Here is an 18,506-nt window from a genome sequence, read left to right on the forward strand (position 1 = left end):
CTCAGGAAGTGGCCAGACAGAAGGCTGGTTGTGGTTCAAGCCCTGGGTGACTCCAGCATCAACACAGCCTTTCAGCACGCCCTTCTGGCAATGGGCCGCCCAACTCCCAGCTCTGGGCCACAGCCCCGCTGGGAACACCTGTTTAGAAGGTGCAGACACTGGGGCAGGAAGCTGAGCCGGGTCTGCGAGGGACCGACCCCACAGCCCAGGCCACAGCCGCCAGCACGGGGTGGGTGAGGGAGCAGCAGAGGGGAAGTCGGGGGGCCCCATGGCCTGCCCGCCAGGGCCTCAGGGAGAAGGACTGGAGAGGATGGAAGTCCAGGGAAGGAAGCACAGGACAGACGGCCCAGACCAGGCGAAGCGGGCACCCACCCCCCTGCCTGAGTGAAGAGCCCTTTCCTAACTCCCACCAGGGCCAGGCAATGCCACCAAGGCCGTCCTCCAGAATCACCAGGACCCAGAAGGCAGCCCCTTGCCGTGGTCCAGGCTTCACCGGGCTGCCAACAGCCAGAGGGAGCCAGCCAGCTGCGAGCGGAGGGCAGGCGCAGCCGTGCGAGCAGGTCCAGGGGCAGGAAAGCCACAGCCCGGCTTCCCTCAGCTGCACCCACTCATCAAGGCCACACCCCGTCTGTCACAATCCCAAAGATGGATGCCAGGCTCAAGAGAGGAGTGCGGCCTGAGGGCATCCGCACCAGCCAGCACCGCAAGGATGAGGCGGGGTGGTTCCAGAACAGTGACAGGTGAGAGGCTGGCAGGAGACAGGCACCTTGGGGAGCAATCCTAGCGGGCTGGCACCACTGTCTCCACCGCCTGGAAGAACTCCCTCCACAGCTCAGCCGTCTCCCGGTGACCCAAACGTGTCATCATCCAGACCACTCCAACATGCCACTCCCCTGTGGTAGAAGGGAGTCAGAGACCAGACCAGAAGTCTTTTTTTAATGGCTGCATTTCAAGAACTGTTTCTTAACTAGGAAAACTCCCTGGGAAGGGGCCGCGTTAGTGCAACAAACAGGAGCCCTGAATGGACACAAGGCTCCCCAGACACCTCAGGCGGAGACCTTTCAGCCCAGGGTAGCTGCTGGGGGTACCGTGGAGAGTAGCGGGACATGTAGCCCTCCCCCGACCTATCACCAGGCTGGAAGCCCCCACTTCCCACCCTGCTTCCGGCTGGGCGCTAAGGCACCAGGGCCAGGGAGCCGGGTCCAGCCCACAGGGATGGGCAGAACCTGTGCCGTCAGCAGGCCGGTGGCTCACAGCCCTCAACCTGCAGCCCTTTGCTCAGTAGGAAGGCGTCCTGCTTGGGGTCGCGACCTAGGAAGAGCTTCAACATGACACTGGCATCCTCGGAGCCACCGGGTCTCAGAATGCAGCTTCTGTAGTCCATGCCGACCTGCTGAGGCGGGGGCAGGGCTGGAGGAGGGTCCCAGAGTCCCCTCCCCTGCTCCAAGGGGCAGGGCAGCATCCAGAGAGGGGAGCACACCCGGACACCAGAATGGGGATGTGCGGGGTGGGGGATGCACAAGCGTGTGAGGCAGGAACCCCATCCTTCACAAATCCTCAGGGGACCTCCACCTGCACAGGGGTTGGAGCCCTGGCCAGCGTGGCCCCCCACCCAGGAGGGTCCAGGGGTGCCCTGCCCCACGCAGCTGCACAGGCACTTGGGTCCAGGCCGGCCTCCCACCTTGCCGCTCAGGATGCCCTCCTGTTTGAAGCGTGTGTGGAACATGTCGGCGGAGTACACCTCGCTCCACAGGTAGCCGTAGTACTGAGCGTCGTAGCCACCCGCCAGGTGGCCGAAGGTCGCAGGCATGTTGGTCCCTGGGACAGACGTGGACAGGCTCTTGTTGCGGCCCCTTCCCAAGGGAGGAGGCCTCAAAGCAGCCCCATCAGACCCCCCACCAGAAGAGGGAGCTGGCCCGACACATCTAGAGACCAGGGGCCTTGCCTGCCTTGCGGGAATGTGGCCGCAGAAAGTGAAGCTCTGCCCACTTCCTGCTGAAGCCCAGGGAGCTTCACCCCAAAGTGTCTCACCCATCAGGTCAGCTGCTCACACTGAGCAGGTGGGGATGGCCCTTAACAAGGAGCCTGTGCTGGCTACAACGCTCCTGAAGGAACTTTCTAGAAGCTCATGAAGGGGTGAACCACTGCAAGGCTTCCTACTTTATCAGACTGTGTGTCTGTGCCGACGTGCGCTAGTTCAAACCTCCTCTCCCCTTTATGTCAGGTGCGAAACCCCTCATCTCTTCTGCCGCTTCCGGGCTTTTCACAAAGCCGCCTGTGGAGGGCGCCCCTGCCCCGGGACCCGACCACGGACCCCAGACCACAGGGCTGGAGGAACCCGCCCAGGAACCAAAGCAGAAAGAGGCCAGAGGTCGGGTGCCTCCTTATGGCCTTGGCTGAAGCCTGTAGATTGGTCCCCCTTAACGCATCACCAGCAGACCCTCCTGACCCTGTGCTCTAAGGTGGGCCCGGCTTGAGCGCAGCTACCTGGCGTGGCTGGAACCCCAAGGATGTCCTGGCAGAGGCGGGCGTACTCCTCGGCGGGGTCTGCGGCCGTCTGCGTGTGCAGGGCCTGGTCCACTTTGGCCAGGACGATCTGACGCAGGTTGAAGAGGCCTGAGCAGGAGGAAGGGGCACGAGCCAGCGGTGAGCAGGGGCACTGGGGACCCAGAAGGCCCAGGGGCTGCGGGGTCTCCTCCACCCTGGTCCCCTACTCAGAGCTCTCGCGGGTGCGGTGCGGGTGCAGGTGAGAGGCAGTACCGCGCGAGGCAGGTGCCACGGGGCGGGTGCAGTGCGGGCGCGGCACGATGGAAGGCAAGCGCGTTGGGGTGCGGGGTGAGGGGGGGCGGTGCGGCACAGGGTGACGGGGGGCGGGCGCTGCGCACCGGTGTTGGCCTGCCGGGACTTGATGAGCTTGTCCAACAGCTCCTGGGGGAGCGCAGTGCCCGTGCGGTAGTGCTGGGACATCCGGAGCAGCGGCTCCGCCTCCCACACCCAGTTCTCCAGCATCTGCGAAGGCGCCTCCACAAAGTCCCGCTCCACATGCGTCCCGCTGAACATGGCGAACTCTGCCTGTGGGGGCGGGGCAGAGCTGCGGCGGCAGGATGTGGCGGTAGTGACCCCACCCACGCAGCCAATGCCCTCAGAAAGCCCTGCACCCCCAAGGGAAAAGGCCCAGAGACGGGAGTCTGGACTACGGGGCCTGGGCAGTTCTTCCCGGATAACCGCCGGGGTGCAGCTGAAGCCCCGCCTTGCAGCCAAGGAGCCGCCCCTGGCGCGTCCTCCCCAGGCCTGAGTGTCTGTGAACTCGCCCCGTCGGGAGGCGCCAGGGTCATTCGACGCCCACCTCTGGTTCCAGCTCACTGCAAACAAGCGTCCTTTTCAGTCTCCTGAGCACCCTGATCTTTCCGGTTCTGTTCTGGTGGGTGATTCTGTATCTAAAATGCACCCCCCCCCAACTGGCCAGTGTCCCCCGTGCAGGAGGGCGATGCTGTCCTCTGAGAAAATGCAAGTGTCAGATGAGCTTGGTTTGGGCGAGAGTTGCAGCCCTGCCAGCCAGGAGCTCAGTGTGAGGAAATCAACTCACAGCAGAAAAGGTGTCTTTAAACAGAAGTGAACAATCACATGACACTGTGATGGAATGGCTGTGACAGTGTGGTGACAGTGGCTTGCAGGAGCCCGGTCCCCGTGTCCTCCCTCGCTCAGTGTCCTCAGTGATTTTAGAGAACAGAACTGCCTCGAACAATGAAATCAACTGTATCAAGACTGCCCTGTGGTGGAGGGAGGTTATAGCTCAGTGGCAGAGCATGTGTTTAGCATGCACGAGGTCCTGGGTTCAAGCTCCGGTACCTCCATTAAAAATAATAATTAAAAATAAAAGACTACGTTATTACAAAAAAAAAAAAAAAAAAAACACCTGAGGGAACCGAGGGGCCGTGAGGGTTGCTGGCAGAGGAGTGTTGTGGGAATGGGAAGGGATGCGTGAGCTGACGGTGCAGAAGTGGGAAGAGGTGAGGGGGCGCGAACGGGGCTGAGGGGCACGAGGGCTCCAGCCAGCGGATGGACACAAGCCGACTTGCCCTGAGCTGCTGCTGGTCTGCGAGTGGGTGACCCCCTACCCTCAATCATAATGGAGGACACCAAAAAGGAGAGCTAAAACTACAAAACTAGGGGGAAAAAACAGGAGAAAATCTTAGCACGGGGACAGACCCTGAGAGCACGATGCTCAGTGAGAGAAGCAGACACAGAAGGACAGTGTGTGAGTCCATGGATGTGAGACGTCCAGAACAGGCCAGTCCACATACACAGGGAGGGGCCTGGTTGTCAGGGGCTGGGGAGGCGGAGGAGGGAGTGACTGCAAAGGGGCATGCAGGATCTTTCTGGGGCGATGGAGATGTTCCAGGACGGGCAGTAGTGATGGCCGTACAGCCTGGTCAGGTGCCTGACGCAATCCTGTGCAGCCATCAGAGCCCCGCTCTCAGGAGAAAGGACTGCCTGACGGCGAGAAGGCAGAGCACGGCAGATGGGCAGCTGGTATGCCCCGGAGGCCAGGCTGGGGGCCGAGGCATCCCAGGGTGAGTCTGCCTTTGCCCTGAGGGCCTATGGGGGGAATCACCTGGACTTGCGGGGCCAGTACCTCCACCAAGGGGGGTGGCAGCCCCGCAGCCTCCTCACTGGGCTCGGCGCTCACCGGACCCAGAGCTTCCCTCCAGTTCTCATCACCGGCAGTCATCGGGCCCCAGAGGCAACATTCCTTTCGCCCTTTCCCTTTTTTTTTTTTTTTCAAAAGAAAACTTTTAAAGCGTACACTTGTTTAACTAGCCCTGCTGACAGCCTGGTCCCGGACTTCCCGCCACTAGGGCCATGAGCTCACATTTCTGCTGTTCATGCGGCACAGTCTGCGGGGTCTGAGGGCGTCACCGTGTCCGTGGTGCCGCTGGATGAAGAATGCGACAGTGAGGGGCCCGCTGCAGACTGCCCCCCGGCCTCCACCGCACACCCACCTGGGAGCAGAGCTGGTGCATCACATGCCCAAACTCGTGGAAGTAGGTCTCCACCTCGTCATGCTGCAGCAGGGAGGGTGCGTCGGTGGTGGGCTTGGTGAAGTTGGCCACCATGGCCGCGATGGCGATCTGCCGGGTCCCATCCTGCCGCAGGCAGCCCGGCTGCAGGCCGAAGCAGGCCGCGTGCCCATACTTCCCTTCCCTGGTTGGGGGGAGGCGGGTCAGCCCCTTGATTAACTGCTTTGGCCTGCCCTGCCCAGATCCTACACACCCCACCGCCCCACAGAGAGCTGCCCACACACCCCAGCCCGGCCCACACGCACCGAGGGTAGAGGTCCAGGTAGAACTTCCCGATGACCTGGCCCGAGGCCGAGTCCCTGACTGTGTAGAGTGTCACGTCCTCGTGCCAGACGGCGGCGCCGTCCTCCAGCTGGAAGGTCAGCCCCAGCAGCTCCTGGTAGATGCCCAGCAGCCCACGGGTGACCACCTGCACGGGGAAGTACTCCTTGAGCAGGTTCTGGTCCACGCTGTAGCGCGTCTCCTCCACCTGGTTCATGTAGTAGCGCATGTCCCAGGCGTTGATCCGCCCATCGAAGTCCAGGCCCCGCTTGGAGCACTCGGCCTTCTTCAGCTCCAGGATCACGGCCCGCTCCTGCTCCCCGAGGGGCTTCAGCTTCTGGGCCAGCTCGTCTGGGGGCGGGGGGAGAGGTCAGGGTACCTCCTGCGGCGGCCCCCACCCTGTGTCTTCGAAGCCAAATAAAGGATCAGGACAGACACTGGGACCCCGGGTGGGCAGAGTGAGGCTCTCAGGCACCCAGGGAGGCGGGTTACCTAAGAAAGCGGCCACCGCCTGGCTGCTTTTAGCCATGTTCATCTCCAGCACGTAGTCGGCGTGCGTGCTGAACCCCAGCAGGCTGGACTTCTGGGCACGCAGTGCCACCAGCTCCCTGAGGATCGCACAGTTCTCCTGGAACCACAGATGCTGCGCGGTGGGCCACGGGCCACGCCCTCCCCGCGTGCGGCTCCTCTCCCACCCAGTCCCGGCGGGCAGGCCAGGGTGGGGCTCAGGCCGCTGGGGGACACGGTCCGGAACCTGGGATGCTGTCCGCTGCACCCGGTTCCCCGCCTCCCTCCCCTTGGCTGGATTTCCATGCACTTGGTGTTGTCGTAACACGTGGTCTTTGTAAGCCCCAGGTCCTCTCAGAAGCAGAAAGGGTGTGAACCGTGCCGGGCTCCAAGGCCGAGCGCAGAGGGCAGTGTGCCAGGTTCTGCAGCAGCACCATGCAGAGCCACGGGGCTCCGGGCTCACCCAGCCAACCAAGCTTGTGGGACAGACACCAGACGACACCCGACTGATTAGTTTACAAGGAGAAACAGGCCTATTCAAAGTAGAACAGAACGCCTGCCAGCCCAGTTCATCCGTGGGAAACCAAGCTACACCCGGGAAGTTGAGAGCGTCCAGCCAGGCAAGGGGCACTAAATCCCCAATCCCAGAACTCCACCCTCAAGCTCTGCCCTGGGCAAGCCCGGGGCCAGGAGGATGTGAAGACACCAGCCCCCACCCAGTGCAGACCAGCCCGCGAATCTGCGGGCTCAGGCTCAACAGCACAAACTCTGCTGCCCCACAGAGAGTAGCACGTCCCCAGGGAGCCCGAACTCCTGTTCCCTGGACGCTTCTACAGGCGGCCAGCAGCTGGTAAGTCCCAGCCCCAAAGGTGGCCGTCTTCTCTGGGGCCAGGTCTCCAGTTCTGCAATGGAGGTTTCTCCTGGGAGCCCGTGGTCACTGCAGGCCAGACATGCCTGTCTACACCCCAAGAAGGCAGGGACACAGGACTTTCCCATGTGCTCCCCTGCAAGGTCACCCGCAAGGTCATGGGAGCACCACTGGTGTCCTCGGGGAGGATGATGGGGTTCAATCACTGCCCCGTCTGTTTGAGGCTCAAAAGGAGAAGCAGACAGTGGCCACATGCTGAGCGTCGAGGCTCTCCCCAGGGCCACAGCTAGAAGGCCGGCCCTCATGCGGGAGGCACAAGAAGAGAGGGGCACGCCGGCAAATCCCAGCTTGCCACCGGAGAAACTAAGGCACGAAGGGGTGGGATGGAGGACAAGCTGGGAAGAGGGTCCCTGGGGCTGGGCAAACAGGCACAGAAACCTGGGAGGGCAGAGCGAGCTGGCAGGGCCCCACCAGTCACTGAGCCGCCAGCGCTCACAGGCAGAGCCACAGGGCTCTCAGGCAGACGGGACCCGAGGCGCCCCTCACCTCCTTGCACCGACAGTTGAAGGCCTCCTCCACCTTCCTCCTTGTCTCGGGCACGTGGCACTTCTTCAGGAGGGGGAAATAGTGCGGGTACTTGAGGGTTACCTTCAACTTCTCATCCTCTGTCTTCTCCAGTGAGTTCAGAAAGTCTTCAGGGAGCCCTCCTACAGGAGTGAAATCGGGGCTTTGAGAGGACCAGCAGGCCGTCCAGCCGAGGTGGGGGGGAGGTGTGGGAGCTCACGGGGTACAGCCTCCCACACACTCTGGGACTCTGGCCGCTCACTTCCTCCTCCACACCCCAAAGGGAAGATGTCGAGGGCTCTCCCACTGCGGAGATCTGCTGCTGTTCCCATCAGGACGCCCTTGGGGAGGCAAAGCTACGTCCAGCTCCACTGTGGGGACAGTCTCTACCCTGGGACAAGCGTGGTCTGCCAGGCGCTGCCGGCTCCCCTCGTGTCCTTTCTGGGTGAGCAGCACCAGCCCCTACTGAGCAGAGCCCGCGCCCCCTCCTGCAGCCAGCACTGCCGCGATGGCCTCCCACCTGGTCTCTGGCCACCAGCCCGTCCTCCAAATGCAGAGACCCAGGTGCACTGCCCTCAGACTAAAACCTCCAGGGGCCCAGGCCTCACAGCTGAGGAGACATATGCAAGGCCACCGTAACCCCTGCTCAGACCACGGAGGCCAGGCCACCAGGAGCCCCCACCATCTGGCTCGGCCCTGGGGCACGGGAGCTGAGGGAGGGGCAGAGGCATCCCGGAGGGTCCCCCTCAGGTGGGCCGCCTCGGCAGGCCCCTACAAAGGGGTGCCTGTGACTCGATCAGCAAAGCTCAGCCGTGGACCCAGCCCAGTCGGCGTGGAGAAACGGCCCAGGAAGAGCGGCCCTCGCGCCAGAACCGGCACCGCCCCTCCTCGGGCGTAAGACCCCGGGACACTCCCTCGCTCTCTCTCGTCCGGGATCCGGTTCTCAGCGTTGGGGAGGGCAGGAAAACATGAGGGGGCACCACCCCGCGGGGCGGGGAAGCAGAAGGCTGTGGCACGCACCACGGACGTGTGCGCACGGATAAGGGTTTCCCGGCCCCCGTCTGCTGAGGGGGCCTAGGAGCGATCGCCCTCTGCACCCAGACCTTGGCCCTAACTACCCTACCAGGGTCGGGCCAGGGCAAAGCAAGCCTGGTGCACCCGCTGTCAAACAGAAGGTGCTCAAAGAACTGCAAGGGCACGGACGTCCCCTTGAAGGGGTCCCTCTAGGCCAAACTGGACAGTCACGCACCAAAGCAAACGAGGACAGCGAGGGACCACTCCCTGAATAAGAGAGACCTCTCAGTCCACGGGCGGACAGAGATCGGGCAGTAAACACAAGAGGGGTGGGAGCCCTTCTGACTCACAAGAGGACACAAACTGACAAAGACCGTGGAGTTAGAGAATCATCCGCTGATGAAGAACTAGCGGGCAAGATGCGAGGAGCCGCGGTGTCTAAGCATCTCTGGGAAGATCACTGCTTACGAAGGGGAACCAGTGATGCTACAGGGACGCCTGGTGGAAATCGCCTTAACCAAGGGATGAAGACTTAGGAAAAGGAAATGAAGTTTTATACACCTGTAAGCACACATGTATGTGACTGAGAGGGAAACAAGACAGAAACAGACCATCCATGCTTGTGTAAGATGACACCCCGCCTCCTTTCCCAGCCGGAGGAAGCCAGCGGGGCTCCAGCTCAGCTGGAACTGAAACTGCAGATGGGCCCCACCCTGCTGGGCTGACCACATACATCTGGCCGCTGCCCTGCCCTGTGAGGCTGGGGTTTGCAGCGTGTGCTCCACGGGGCTGAGGGTTCATGCTCCGGCACAGGAGGCTGGGCCAAGACCGCGGGGCCCCTGGGCTGGACAGGTGGGCGGAAAAGCAGCCCCATGGGACGGCGAGTGCGAGCAGTTTCAGCTGCGGGATCCCAGAGGCCGGCGATCACCCCAGGCAAATGCTGTGTCACAGGCAAACCCTGACGCACAGAACTGGCTTGGATACTCAGCCCCTTGTAGGGCTGAGCCCCTGGGCAGAGTTCAGAGGCCACTGCCCACCCGGCCTGGGTCTCTCCAAACTGTCAACGTGGGAAAGATGGAAGGAAGGTTGTCAAGGCTGAGGAACTGTTCGACCGGAGAGGAGCCTGGAGAGACAGAATTGAAAGTGGTGCTCGAGGCCTGAGAGGAGCCAGAGGGACAGAAACGTCACGACGGTCCTAGGGATGGCTAGGGGACCTGCTTGGTGCCCTACTTCCTGGGGGGACGCGTAAGGAGGGCTGGGCTCAGGAACAGCACACACACAGCGTCCCGGGGCCCACGGGGTCTCCCTCGTACTATTGCTGCCACTTTCCCACAGGTGTGACGTGTTCCAGAGCATTTGGGGAAGAGAGCAGAAGCTAAGAAAGCCATCCAGGCCCCAGCCCCTCCGGGCCCCGCGCACAGCCAGCTGCAGGAGGGCCCAGAGATGAAAGGACAGGCATCACGGAGAGCAGGCGGGGGTCTGGGGGACGCCTGCGGGTCAGGCAGAATCTCGGCAGACAGATCACAGCCCTCCCCCTCCCCAGGGAAGGATCCAGAACCCTGGGCTCCAGACGCTGTGAGGGCCCAGGGGTGGGAAGAAGGCCCTCCGCGGCCGGCCCTCGCGCCACCGCACCGCCTGGCGCACCCAGCTCCTCGCGCGAGAACGGCAGGACGGTCGTGTCCTCGTTCAGGTTCTTATTGAAGTCGATGCACAGGAGGCTCAGCTTCTTCTTGATGCTCTTGATTTTCTGAAGGAAGGAGGCCACCGTGAGAGCTGGGACATGCACGGGGACAGGAGGGGCCCCCAGGGAGAAGAGGCAGGAACAAGAGGGCTGCGGGGACCCCGGGGCTGGGGTCCCATCTGCTAGGCCCGACCCTCTCCTCTCGGGAGCTACCTCCAGGGTCGGGAGCCTGGGCTCCAGCCATTTTAAGGGAGCTGAACTTTTGTTTTCTCGGGCTCAGTCTGGTTTTTCAAAGCAAAAGTCAACTGAGTGTGGGCGAGGGAGCAACTCCCTGGGGAACCTGCCCAGCCCCTCGGCAGGACCGCAGCCCCGCAGTGGCCAGAGCCGACCTGCCCGTCAGGACGAGGTGGGTGGAGGCAGCGGCCCCATGGCTCTGCCAGGCTCCTCGGGCAGCACTGGCTCCGAACCACTGGCGTGGTGGGCAGCCTCTGCTGGGTGCAGGCCTGGTCTCACTGCAGCCTCACAGCCCCACTGGCCACAGCTCAGCCCTGGAGGGTGTGGGGCCACACGGACGGGAATGGCAGCACCGGCCAAAGGGGGGACACACTGCTGCTTCAGGAAGCAGGGCAAGGCCTCGCAGGAGGCTGGGAGGACCGGCGGAGACAGGCCCGGGGTGGGGGGCATGAGCCCGTCGGGAGCGCCGGGCAGTCGTGGGGCTGCCTGGCTCAGCAGAAAGAGAGTGGTGAAGGCAGACACCACACTTGTCGGCCTCTCGTCACCCTCCCAGCCTTGGTGCCCAGCTGGGAGCCAGAGACACCGCACGTGAGACTCTGACTTGTAAGAACAAAGTTACGTTTGGTCGGGGCGCCCATTCCTGGCACACAGCTCTTAAGACCTAAAACCTCAGGGACTTTTAGCCCCACCCCTCCCCACTTCCCAGGAAGACACAGGGCTCGGGGCTGGAGGTTGAATCAGTTGCCAACGGTAAAAACCCAAAAGGATGGGGTTCAGAGATCTTCCGGGTGGTGAACACGTGGAGGCGTCAGGAGGGCGATGCCAGGTGAGGAGGGTGGTGCCCGGCGAGGGCAGGAAGCCGGGTGCCCTTTCCCGCCCCTCCCCCGCATACCCCGCTTCTGGCCTTTCCTCTGTAACAACCTGGGGACCCAGTGTGTCGACTGCTTTCCCCAGCTCTGGGGGACGCTCTAGCAAATCCACGGAACCCAGGGAGGGGACGTGGGAGCCTCTGACAGCCCGTCAGCCAGAAGAACAGAGGACAACCTGAGCCCTGAACCCCGGGCTCCGACGCTGTCCCTGGGTGGGTGGGGACAGAGCTGAGCTGGAGGACACGGGCTGTCAGAGTGGCTGTGGGAGAGCCCCCAGGCCCGGTGTCAGGATGGGCGGGAGCAGGTGCTGCAGGTGGAGGAGACTCCAGAGGAGGGGGTTCTTCCTCAAGACCTTCGCCCAGGAGCCCGGGGGGACCGGATGGGGGTGCAGGCTGGGAGGGACTCAGAGAGGGGCTGACATGGCCTGTGCCCCCTCACACTCTCCTTGGCTGCGGAGCCCCTTGTGACCCCAGAGACCCAAGGGCAGACCCTCCTTTCGGCCGGGGGCTGGGCCTTCAGGCGGGTGGGCACTTGCCTCCTGCGTGTCCACTGGCAGGTGGAGGCCGTTCCTCCTGCCCAGCTTGACGAGCCGGTCCAGGTACCGCAACGCCTCGGGCTTCAGCGAGTCCTTCTGGACTTTCTCCTAGAACGAGAAACCCACAGGTGTGCTTCTGATGAGGCCCGGGCAGTGCCAAGCGCCAGGCCGCGGGGGGGCCGCCGGGGACAGAAGCCGGGCGGCTTCCAACAACGCGAAGCAGCCCCTCTCCCGGGGCCTGGCAGGGCGGTCACCCTGGAGAACCGGAGACTCCGTCCTCACAGAACCTGCCACAGATGTGCCCTTACTGGGAACAGCCCAGAAGTGATAGCGGCCCAGGGCCTCCCGCAGGGTGGGGCGAGGGGCGGGCAGCGCCGTCAGGGTCCCGCGTGAGGCTGACTTGACTCCCAGAACCGGACCCCGGGGCACACTGGGCAGAGCGGGTGAACTCGCAACCGTCTCAATAAACACTTCAATTAAAAGAAACCCCACTGCGCTTCCAGAGCCGTCTGCACCGAGTTTGCACAAAGCTCCCTGCGGCTCCCCCTGCTCCCGAGGGAACGCCCACCAGCGACACGAGAAGCATCCGCAGTGCCTGCCATGGGATCGGCGGCGCTCAGCCAGATGTGAGGGCACCGACGGGGCGGGCCCTGCACACGCGTGCCCCTCATCCCCCCGCCTCATGGGGCAGGTGGGACGCACCCTCCGGGTGGCGCCAGTGAGGTCGGGAGAGGGCCAGGACGGTGGGCGTGGAAGGGCTCCTGGAGTCCAAGGTGTCTCGGACTTCTTTTCTTTCCTCTTCGCTTGGCTTTGTCATGTTTTTAACGCTTTCTCTTAGAGGAACAGAAACTCACTCACCTGCAGCCACACGATCCTCTGGTACACATCCTGCCTCATGCTCATCTCCACGTCGAACTCCGACAGCTTCTTGTCCGCCTCCGTGCTGGCCGCCCGGATGTCCTTGGATGGGGACACATGCTGGGGAAAGTCCAGGATGTTCCTCTGAACTGAAATGGGGGGACGAAGGGGCAGCTGTGAGGCTGGGCCCCGCACAGAACCTGGCGAGTGCCGGCCTCAGCCCCGGCAGAGGGCTCATCCGCGTCACCGAGTCCTCAGCTAGCACTCCACGGCAGCCCTGGGCCGGAGCACAGCCGCCCACGTCCTCAGGGACCTCACAGTCCGAGTGGGAATGGACTCAATGGACTCACTCACGACACCCCAAGCCAAGGAAGGTAACAGAGCAGCACAGGAGAGGCTGGAGGGACTCAACGCTAGAAAGAGAGCCCTAGCTGCCGACGGGTCTGCCCCACATCCCGGTGAGTTTACACCACGGTGCACACTCTGTGAACAGGGTTAGTAGGGCCCCCATATGACCCAGCAATGCCACTTCCAGGGGGATACCCAAGAGAGACGGAACATTGTCCACCAGAAAGCTGGGACACACGCGATCCCAGCAGCATGATCCGTAATAAGCAAACAGTGGACACAACCCAGATGTCCATCAGCAGATGAATGAACACACCTGTCCCTCCACACACGGGAGCATCACTCAGCCACAGAAAGGAGAGCAGCCCTGACACCCGCTCCCATGGGGACGGACCCTGGGCGCACGATGCTCAGGGAGAGAAGCAGACACAGAAGAACACACAGTGTGATTCCATGGATGTGAGACGTCCAGAACAGACCCATCCACAGACAGAGAGGGGGCTCCTGGTTGTCTGGTGCTGGGGGATGGTGATAATGGGGGTAGAGCTTCTTTCTGGGGTGACAGAAATGTTCTAAAATTAGATAGTGGTACTGTGTGTTCTAAATATACTAAACAAAAATCTAAAGAAATGTACATAGTATACAAATTCTATCTCAACAGAGCAGTCTAAAAAGCATGTCCTTTGCAGTGGGGAGACCTGAATTAAAATCATAGTTTGCTGGCTTCCACGGCTTCAGGCCGATGACACTGTCCGCAGGTCTGGTGGGTGAGCGGCCCCAAGGAGACCTCCATGGGGCAGTGACCCGCTCAGCTGACTAGACCAAACACAGGGGGCCTCTGGAGAGAGCCGTGAAAAGGACAGAAACAGCCTCTGTCCTTCGGGGATTTGCAGGCTGTGGCTGCACCGAGTGTGACAACAGAAGAGCAGAACGGGGGATTAGTCCCGGCGGCGGGCTGGGGCGAGGGGGCGCGGGAGGGGCGCCAGGGGCAGAGGTCCATCTGGGCTCAGAGAACCCGACACCTGGCAAAGCAGGGGGGCGAGGACATCCAGGCCGGCACGGAGCCCCAGGAGGAGGTGCAAGGTGGCACGAGGCGGGCACCAAAGGCCACGTTGAGGGCCCCACCTTCACCTCGAGGGCAGTGGGAAGGCACTAAGGGCAGGCCGAGGGGAGTGCCACGGTTCAATTCCAGTTTTCTTTAAAATTACCCAGGCTACTAAGGGGAGACAGGAATCAGAAGCCTCGGGAGTAGGGGTGGGGAAATGAAATCACGTCTGGCAGGGTCACGCTGGGTAAGTGGAATTGCATCATCAACCCTTCAGGGCCTCCTGCCAGGGACGAGGAGAGACCGAGGCCCACCCGCCGCCTGGGCCGCAGCCCTCAGCTCCGGGCCCACAGCACACCAGCCCCCTGCAACAGCGGGCCCACGGGAGTCTGAGCCACAGGCCAGGGGCTGGCAGACCTGGCAGGGTGAGGAGTCAGGGACACGTGAGGATCCTACAGCTGGAACTGAGGGGTTCTAGATGGTTCCCAGAAAAACAACTTTCCTAGAGCTTTGGGGGTGGGGGTTTCCATGGCTTGGAGTTTTCTGCCTTGTCAGCCTCCAAAGGGGCTCCGGGAGCCAGGCTCTGTCCACCTGACCCCACAGAGGAGAGGAGGAAGGAGCCACGGGGTGGCGGCATCAGGTTACCGGAGCACAGGGCAGTGGGAAGGGTGAGAAGGGCTCCAGTTTCAAGGCTGGCACCTGTGCTGGCTCAGGGACAGGAGGGCTTCACACACTGTCCGATGCTGCCCGCTCTGGGCCCTCAGATGACCTGGACCCAGGGACAGCGTGCAGGCCGTGTCTGGGGGGCATGGAAGAGGGCACAGGGGCACTGGCTACCCTCCAGGCTGCCTCCCGCTGACCAGTACCCACTAGGCGCCTTTACCTGGTCAGCGCATTTCTCCATCGGCCCCCCAGGGAGGAGGCGGCTTCACCCTGCACAGGGTCCAGGCCTGAGCTGCCGCCTCCCTGCCTGGACCCCGCCCTGACTTACCTGTATAGGACACCTCCACATCGGCCAGCGCCTTGAGAGTGTTCTCGTAGGACACATCCTGGAGCTCCTGGGAGCCCACGCGGTCATACACGCGCTTGGTCTGCTCGATGAGCTCAGCGGTGAGCTCCCTGATTTGCTGGGCGCTCAGGTCCCACCGGAGATAGTTTACCGCCGAGCACGGCGCCACCACGTCCAGGGCATCTCCTGCGCAGGCTGGACACGAAGACAGAACCCCACACCCAGTGTGTCTGCTTCAGGCCCAGAATCAGAATCAGAGTAATGGGAAGCAGGGGAGGAGGGGATCACCGTTTCTCCAAGCAGATGAGCAAGGCCCAGGGGCTTTGTGGGGACACACAGGGCAATTGGTCCTCTAGAGCACAAGGTGATCCTGTCCCCAGGGGACACTCAGGGATGTCTGTGGTTGCCATGACTAGGAAAGGACACTGCTCCATCAGTGGGATCAGGCATGCCTCTCAACAGCCCAGTGTCGGGAGAGCCCCCCAGGAGAGACCCAGCCCCAAACGCCAGCAGTGCAGAGGTGGACGTCCACCATATTCCTGCATCTCACTGAAAGAGCCCTTAGATTACAGGGTGTTACCCACCACCTCCCTGGACGTGGCATTCGTACTATATCACGTTTCTGAATGAGGAGGACGTCCTGACTAGTGAAACATCCCTAGCCCCCAGTGTTTGGATAATAAATCATGGTCTCAAACAACAGCCATCACTTTAAAACCCTCCTGCAGTATTCAGGGATATTGTGACCTCACTGACTCCTCAGAGAGTTCTATATAAGAATCCTATGTTGCCCCGCCTCACAGATGGGAATTCTGAGGTCTGTAGAGTTCGGGGCTCTTGCCATGATCCACAGCCAGCAAGCGGCAGAGGTGTGGTTCAAAGCCAGGCGGCCTACTTTAGCCCCCACACTGTGCACCAGTGGACTATGTTCACCCCACCTTTGTAAATCTGCACACCCAGGGGTCAGGTCCTGTTCCCTTCCCAGGGCTCCACCATGCACTCAGGGTTGAAGTCCATCCGCTTTATAGGAGCCTACACCAGGAGCTGGCAAACAACGGCTTGCCTGTTTTTGTCCAGCCCCAGAGCTAAAACTGCTTCTGCTTTGACTGAAGTGTACAGTCAAGTCTAACCCATGTGGTCCTATACAGACTGACCCCTGCTCTCCACTGCCCAGACTCTACTGGGTCCAGCATGGCAGGTTTGGCCAGATGGTTTTGCCAACTTCTCTGTGCCCCGCCACACTGGCTTTCTTCAACAAGTTTCCCGTGCCAGTCTTCCTTTTCTCATCGCTTTCTGAGAGGCCACCCAACGGCACTCTAGGAGCACTTGCAGGTCTGTGATGGCCACACCTGTCCCAAATTACTTGAGTGAATGGGGGGACTGTGCACTCCCCCCAGCGGGGTGTGTGGTGCACAGTGAGTAGAAGGTGCTACTCCAGGAAACACCCACCTGTGCCCCATTTCCCTCTTGTGGCAGGCAGGAATGGAGCGGGGGCCACGGTGATGCCGGACACCCCCTTTTGAGACCCCCGCCTACTGGGGGTCTTTGCAGGGTGCTGCTGGCTCCAGCCTGTGTTTGGTGTCTCTTGGGTAGGTTTTGTTTCTGTTTGTTTTTTTAACAGCATTAACATTCGTGGCTAGGTCATTCTCTGTGGGGAACCATCCCGGGCACTGCAGGGTGTGGAGCAGCCTCCCTGCCCCAACCCACTCAATGCCAGGAGCCTCCCAGTCATGATGACCACAGATGTCCCCGGACATGGCCAAGTGTCCTCTGGGGGGGGACACAATCACTCCAGCTGAGGACAAAGGACACACATTAGGCGGAAAGAAAAAAAGGCTCTTAAGTCAGTAGAGGTTAGCTTTTTCCAGCGAAATGACTGCTGTGAACTTAGGGAAAATCTTTGTTTGCACAGTATTTTGGATTTCAGAATTGCAGAAGAGGGACTGTAGGTCTGCATTAAATTTGGTGGTAAAGAAGGGCTCCAGGAGCTCAGGAAAAGTGGGAGATCCGCACAAGCTGGAATTGTCAGGAAAACCTCCTGGAAGAGCTAGGATTTGTAAACTTTGAGCAGATCCATTCACTTCACAAATATTTGCTGATTACCACCTTATGTGCCAGGGCTCTGAGCTAACAACTCTGCAGCAAACAAGGCAAATGACATTCCTTCCCGAGGCTTGAATAACCCTAATTATGATTTTATCATTAATACAATTATCATCATCATCTCAAAGGGCTGCAGAAAGAGCTGGGGGTGGGGTGGGGTGAGGTGGTTAGGAGGGCAAGAGAAAGTTCCGGGAGCCCCCACTCAGCAACCTGAGCGGTTTTCTAAAATAGAGTATGCGGCTCACATTCTTCCTCTAAGTGAAAACCGTTCCATTACGCCCCTTTGCCGTTAACATAAACGGGACCCCCCAGCTACGTTCTAGCCACAACGACTTGCTCTCCAAACGCGTTACCCGTGTGCTGGCCTCCCCGCCTTTGCCTTCGCGGTTCCCACCACCTGGGACGCTCCTCCCGCAGGTCTTGGCAGGACAGTTGCTTCTAAATGCCACCTCCTCCTCCGAGAAGCCCTCCAGGGCCGCTCTCCCTAAAGAAGCACCGACCACTCTCTAAAGCCCTCGCCTGCTTTTTGCTTGTCGAACGTCCGTCTCCGGCTCTGGAACTGCATCTAGAACTCCCTGAGAGTCCGCCAGACCACAGCACGACCCGTCCTCAGCAGAAGCGACACGGAGTTTGACGAATGAGTGAAGAGCCGGAAAAGCTGGTTCATTCATTCGGCAACCGAGGGGGCGGGGTTCTGGGCTCACAGACCCCCACCCCCGCCCCGGCCCCGGTCACTCGGGGGTCACTGGGCTCGGCTTTTAGGCCCTGGGGGCGACCCAGGGGGGCGCCAGGGCGCTTGGGGCGCACGGGACCGGCGAGCAGGAACGCACCAAGGGGCGGCCGGTACCTGCGGGGGGTTTCATGACGAGCGGGTGCGCACCTGCGGTCCCTCCCTCCACCTGGTCCGCGTCGGCTCAGCGGTCGGCCAACACTGTCCACTCAGCAGCCGCAGCCTTCGGGACTGAGGCGCCCGCCGCCCGCGCGCCCACTGAATGCTGGGAGAGCGCGTGCGCAGGACTACGGGGCGCACACGTGCCCCAGCTCAGCCCACATCCCCGGAGCGGTGCTCCAAGGCACTGACTCACTCTGCGCACGCGCTGGAACCACCCCTGCTCGTCATTGGCTCCCGGTGATAAGGGGGCGGAGCCCTTGAGGAGGCCAGGGAGGTGCGTTTCCATGGAAACCTACACGCAGCTGGCGCCTCGGATCCTCCATGTGGTTCTTTCAAACAGTATTTCGCCTTAGGCTTCTAGTTCTTGTATTAATTTGTACTTGCCTCCTTTCTACCTCAATTGTGTATTTGGCTAGTTTTGCGAGTTTTCTCCCTCATCTAAGGTCCTCCTTTAGTGACCGCTTACCACATCTCAGGCGCTCATCTCATTCCCAGCATCCTGCCCAGGTTCTTAGCATCTGATGAACAGAGAAAGTGAGCCACATTTGTCAGCTAAATTCAGTTAATCAATTAAATTAAACATACACTTCTTTAAAATCACAAATGTAAGCAAGTGAGTATATCGAGAAAGCTTCAG

General features: G+C 61.2%; 1 protein-coding gene across 3 annotated transcripts; it reads right to left on the bottom strand.

Annotated features, from left to right (window-relative positions):
* Positions 1-916: 916 nt before the first annotated feature.
* On the bottom strand, positions 917-18,009 carry THOP1 (thimet oligopeptidase 1). 3 transcript variants are annotated; one of them, XM_045504105.2, is made up of 13 exons: positions 17,858-18,009; positions 14,857-15,069; positions 12,473-12,621; positions 11,615-11,722; positions 9,928-10,042; positions 7,264-7,424; positions 5,835-5,970; positions 5,327-5,693; positions 5,004-5,205; positions 2,886-3,072; positions 2,488-2,616; positions 1,682-1,818; positions 917-1,390 (listed from the first exon to the last, which is right to left on the bottom strand). In XM_045504105.2, exons 3-13 carry the CDS (start codon positions 12,515-12,517, stop codon positions 1,235-1,237), a joined length of 1,743 nt encoding a protein of 580 aa, XP_045360061.2. In that variant the 5' UTR covers positions 12,518-12,621; positions 14,857-15,069; positions 17,858-18,009; the 3' UTR covers positions 917-1,234. The 3 variants fall into 3 exon arrangements, with proteins under 3 accessions (XP_045360061.2, XP_045360060.2, XP_010964976.2); XM_045504104.2 differs by having other exon boundaries at positions 17,825-18,008; XM_010966674.3 differs by having other exon boundaries at positions 9,940-10,042; positions 17,825-18,007.
* Between the last annotated feature and the right edge of the window lie 497 nt (positions 18,010-18,506).

This window comes from Camelus bactrianus, chromosome 22, assembly GCF_048773025.1.
Source record: "Camelus bactrianus isolate YW-2024 breed Bactrian camel chromosome 22, ASM4877302v1, whole genome shotgun sequence".
NCBI lineage: Eukaryota > Metazoa > Chordata > Mammalia > Artiodactyla > Camelidae > Camelus > Camelus bactrianus.

Bases quoted from the DNA above. Each gene is read 5' to 3' on its own strand.
- THOP1 (XM_045504104.2), bottom strand. The intron at 5,694-5,834 runs GTAACCCGCCTC...CCCCGCCCCCAG, and splicing joins GGCGGTGGCCGCTTTCTTAG to ACGAGCTGGCCCAGAAGCTG. The intron at 3,073-5,003 runs GTGGGTGTGCGG...CCGCCCCCACAG, and splicing joins TGCACCAGCTCTGCTCCCAG to GCAGAGTTCGCCATGTTCAG.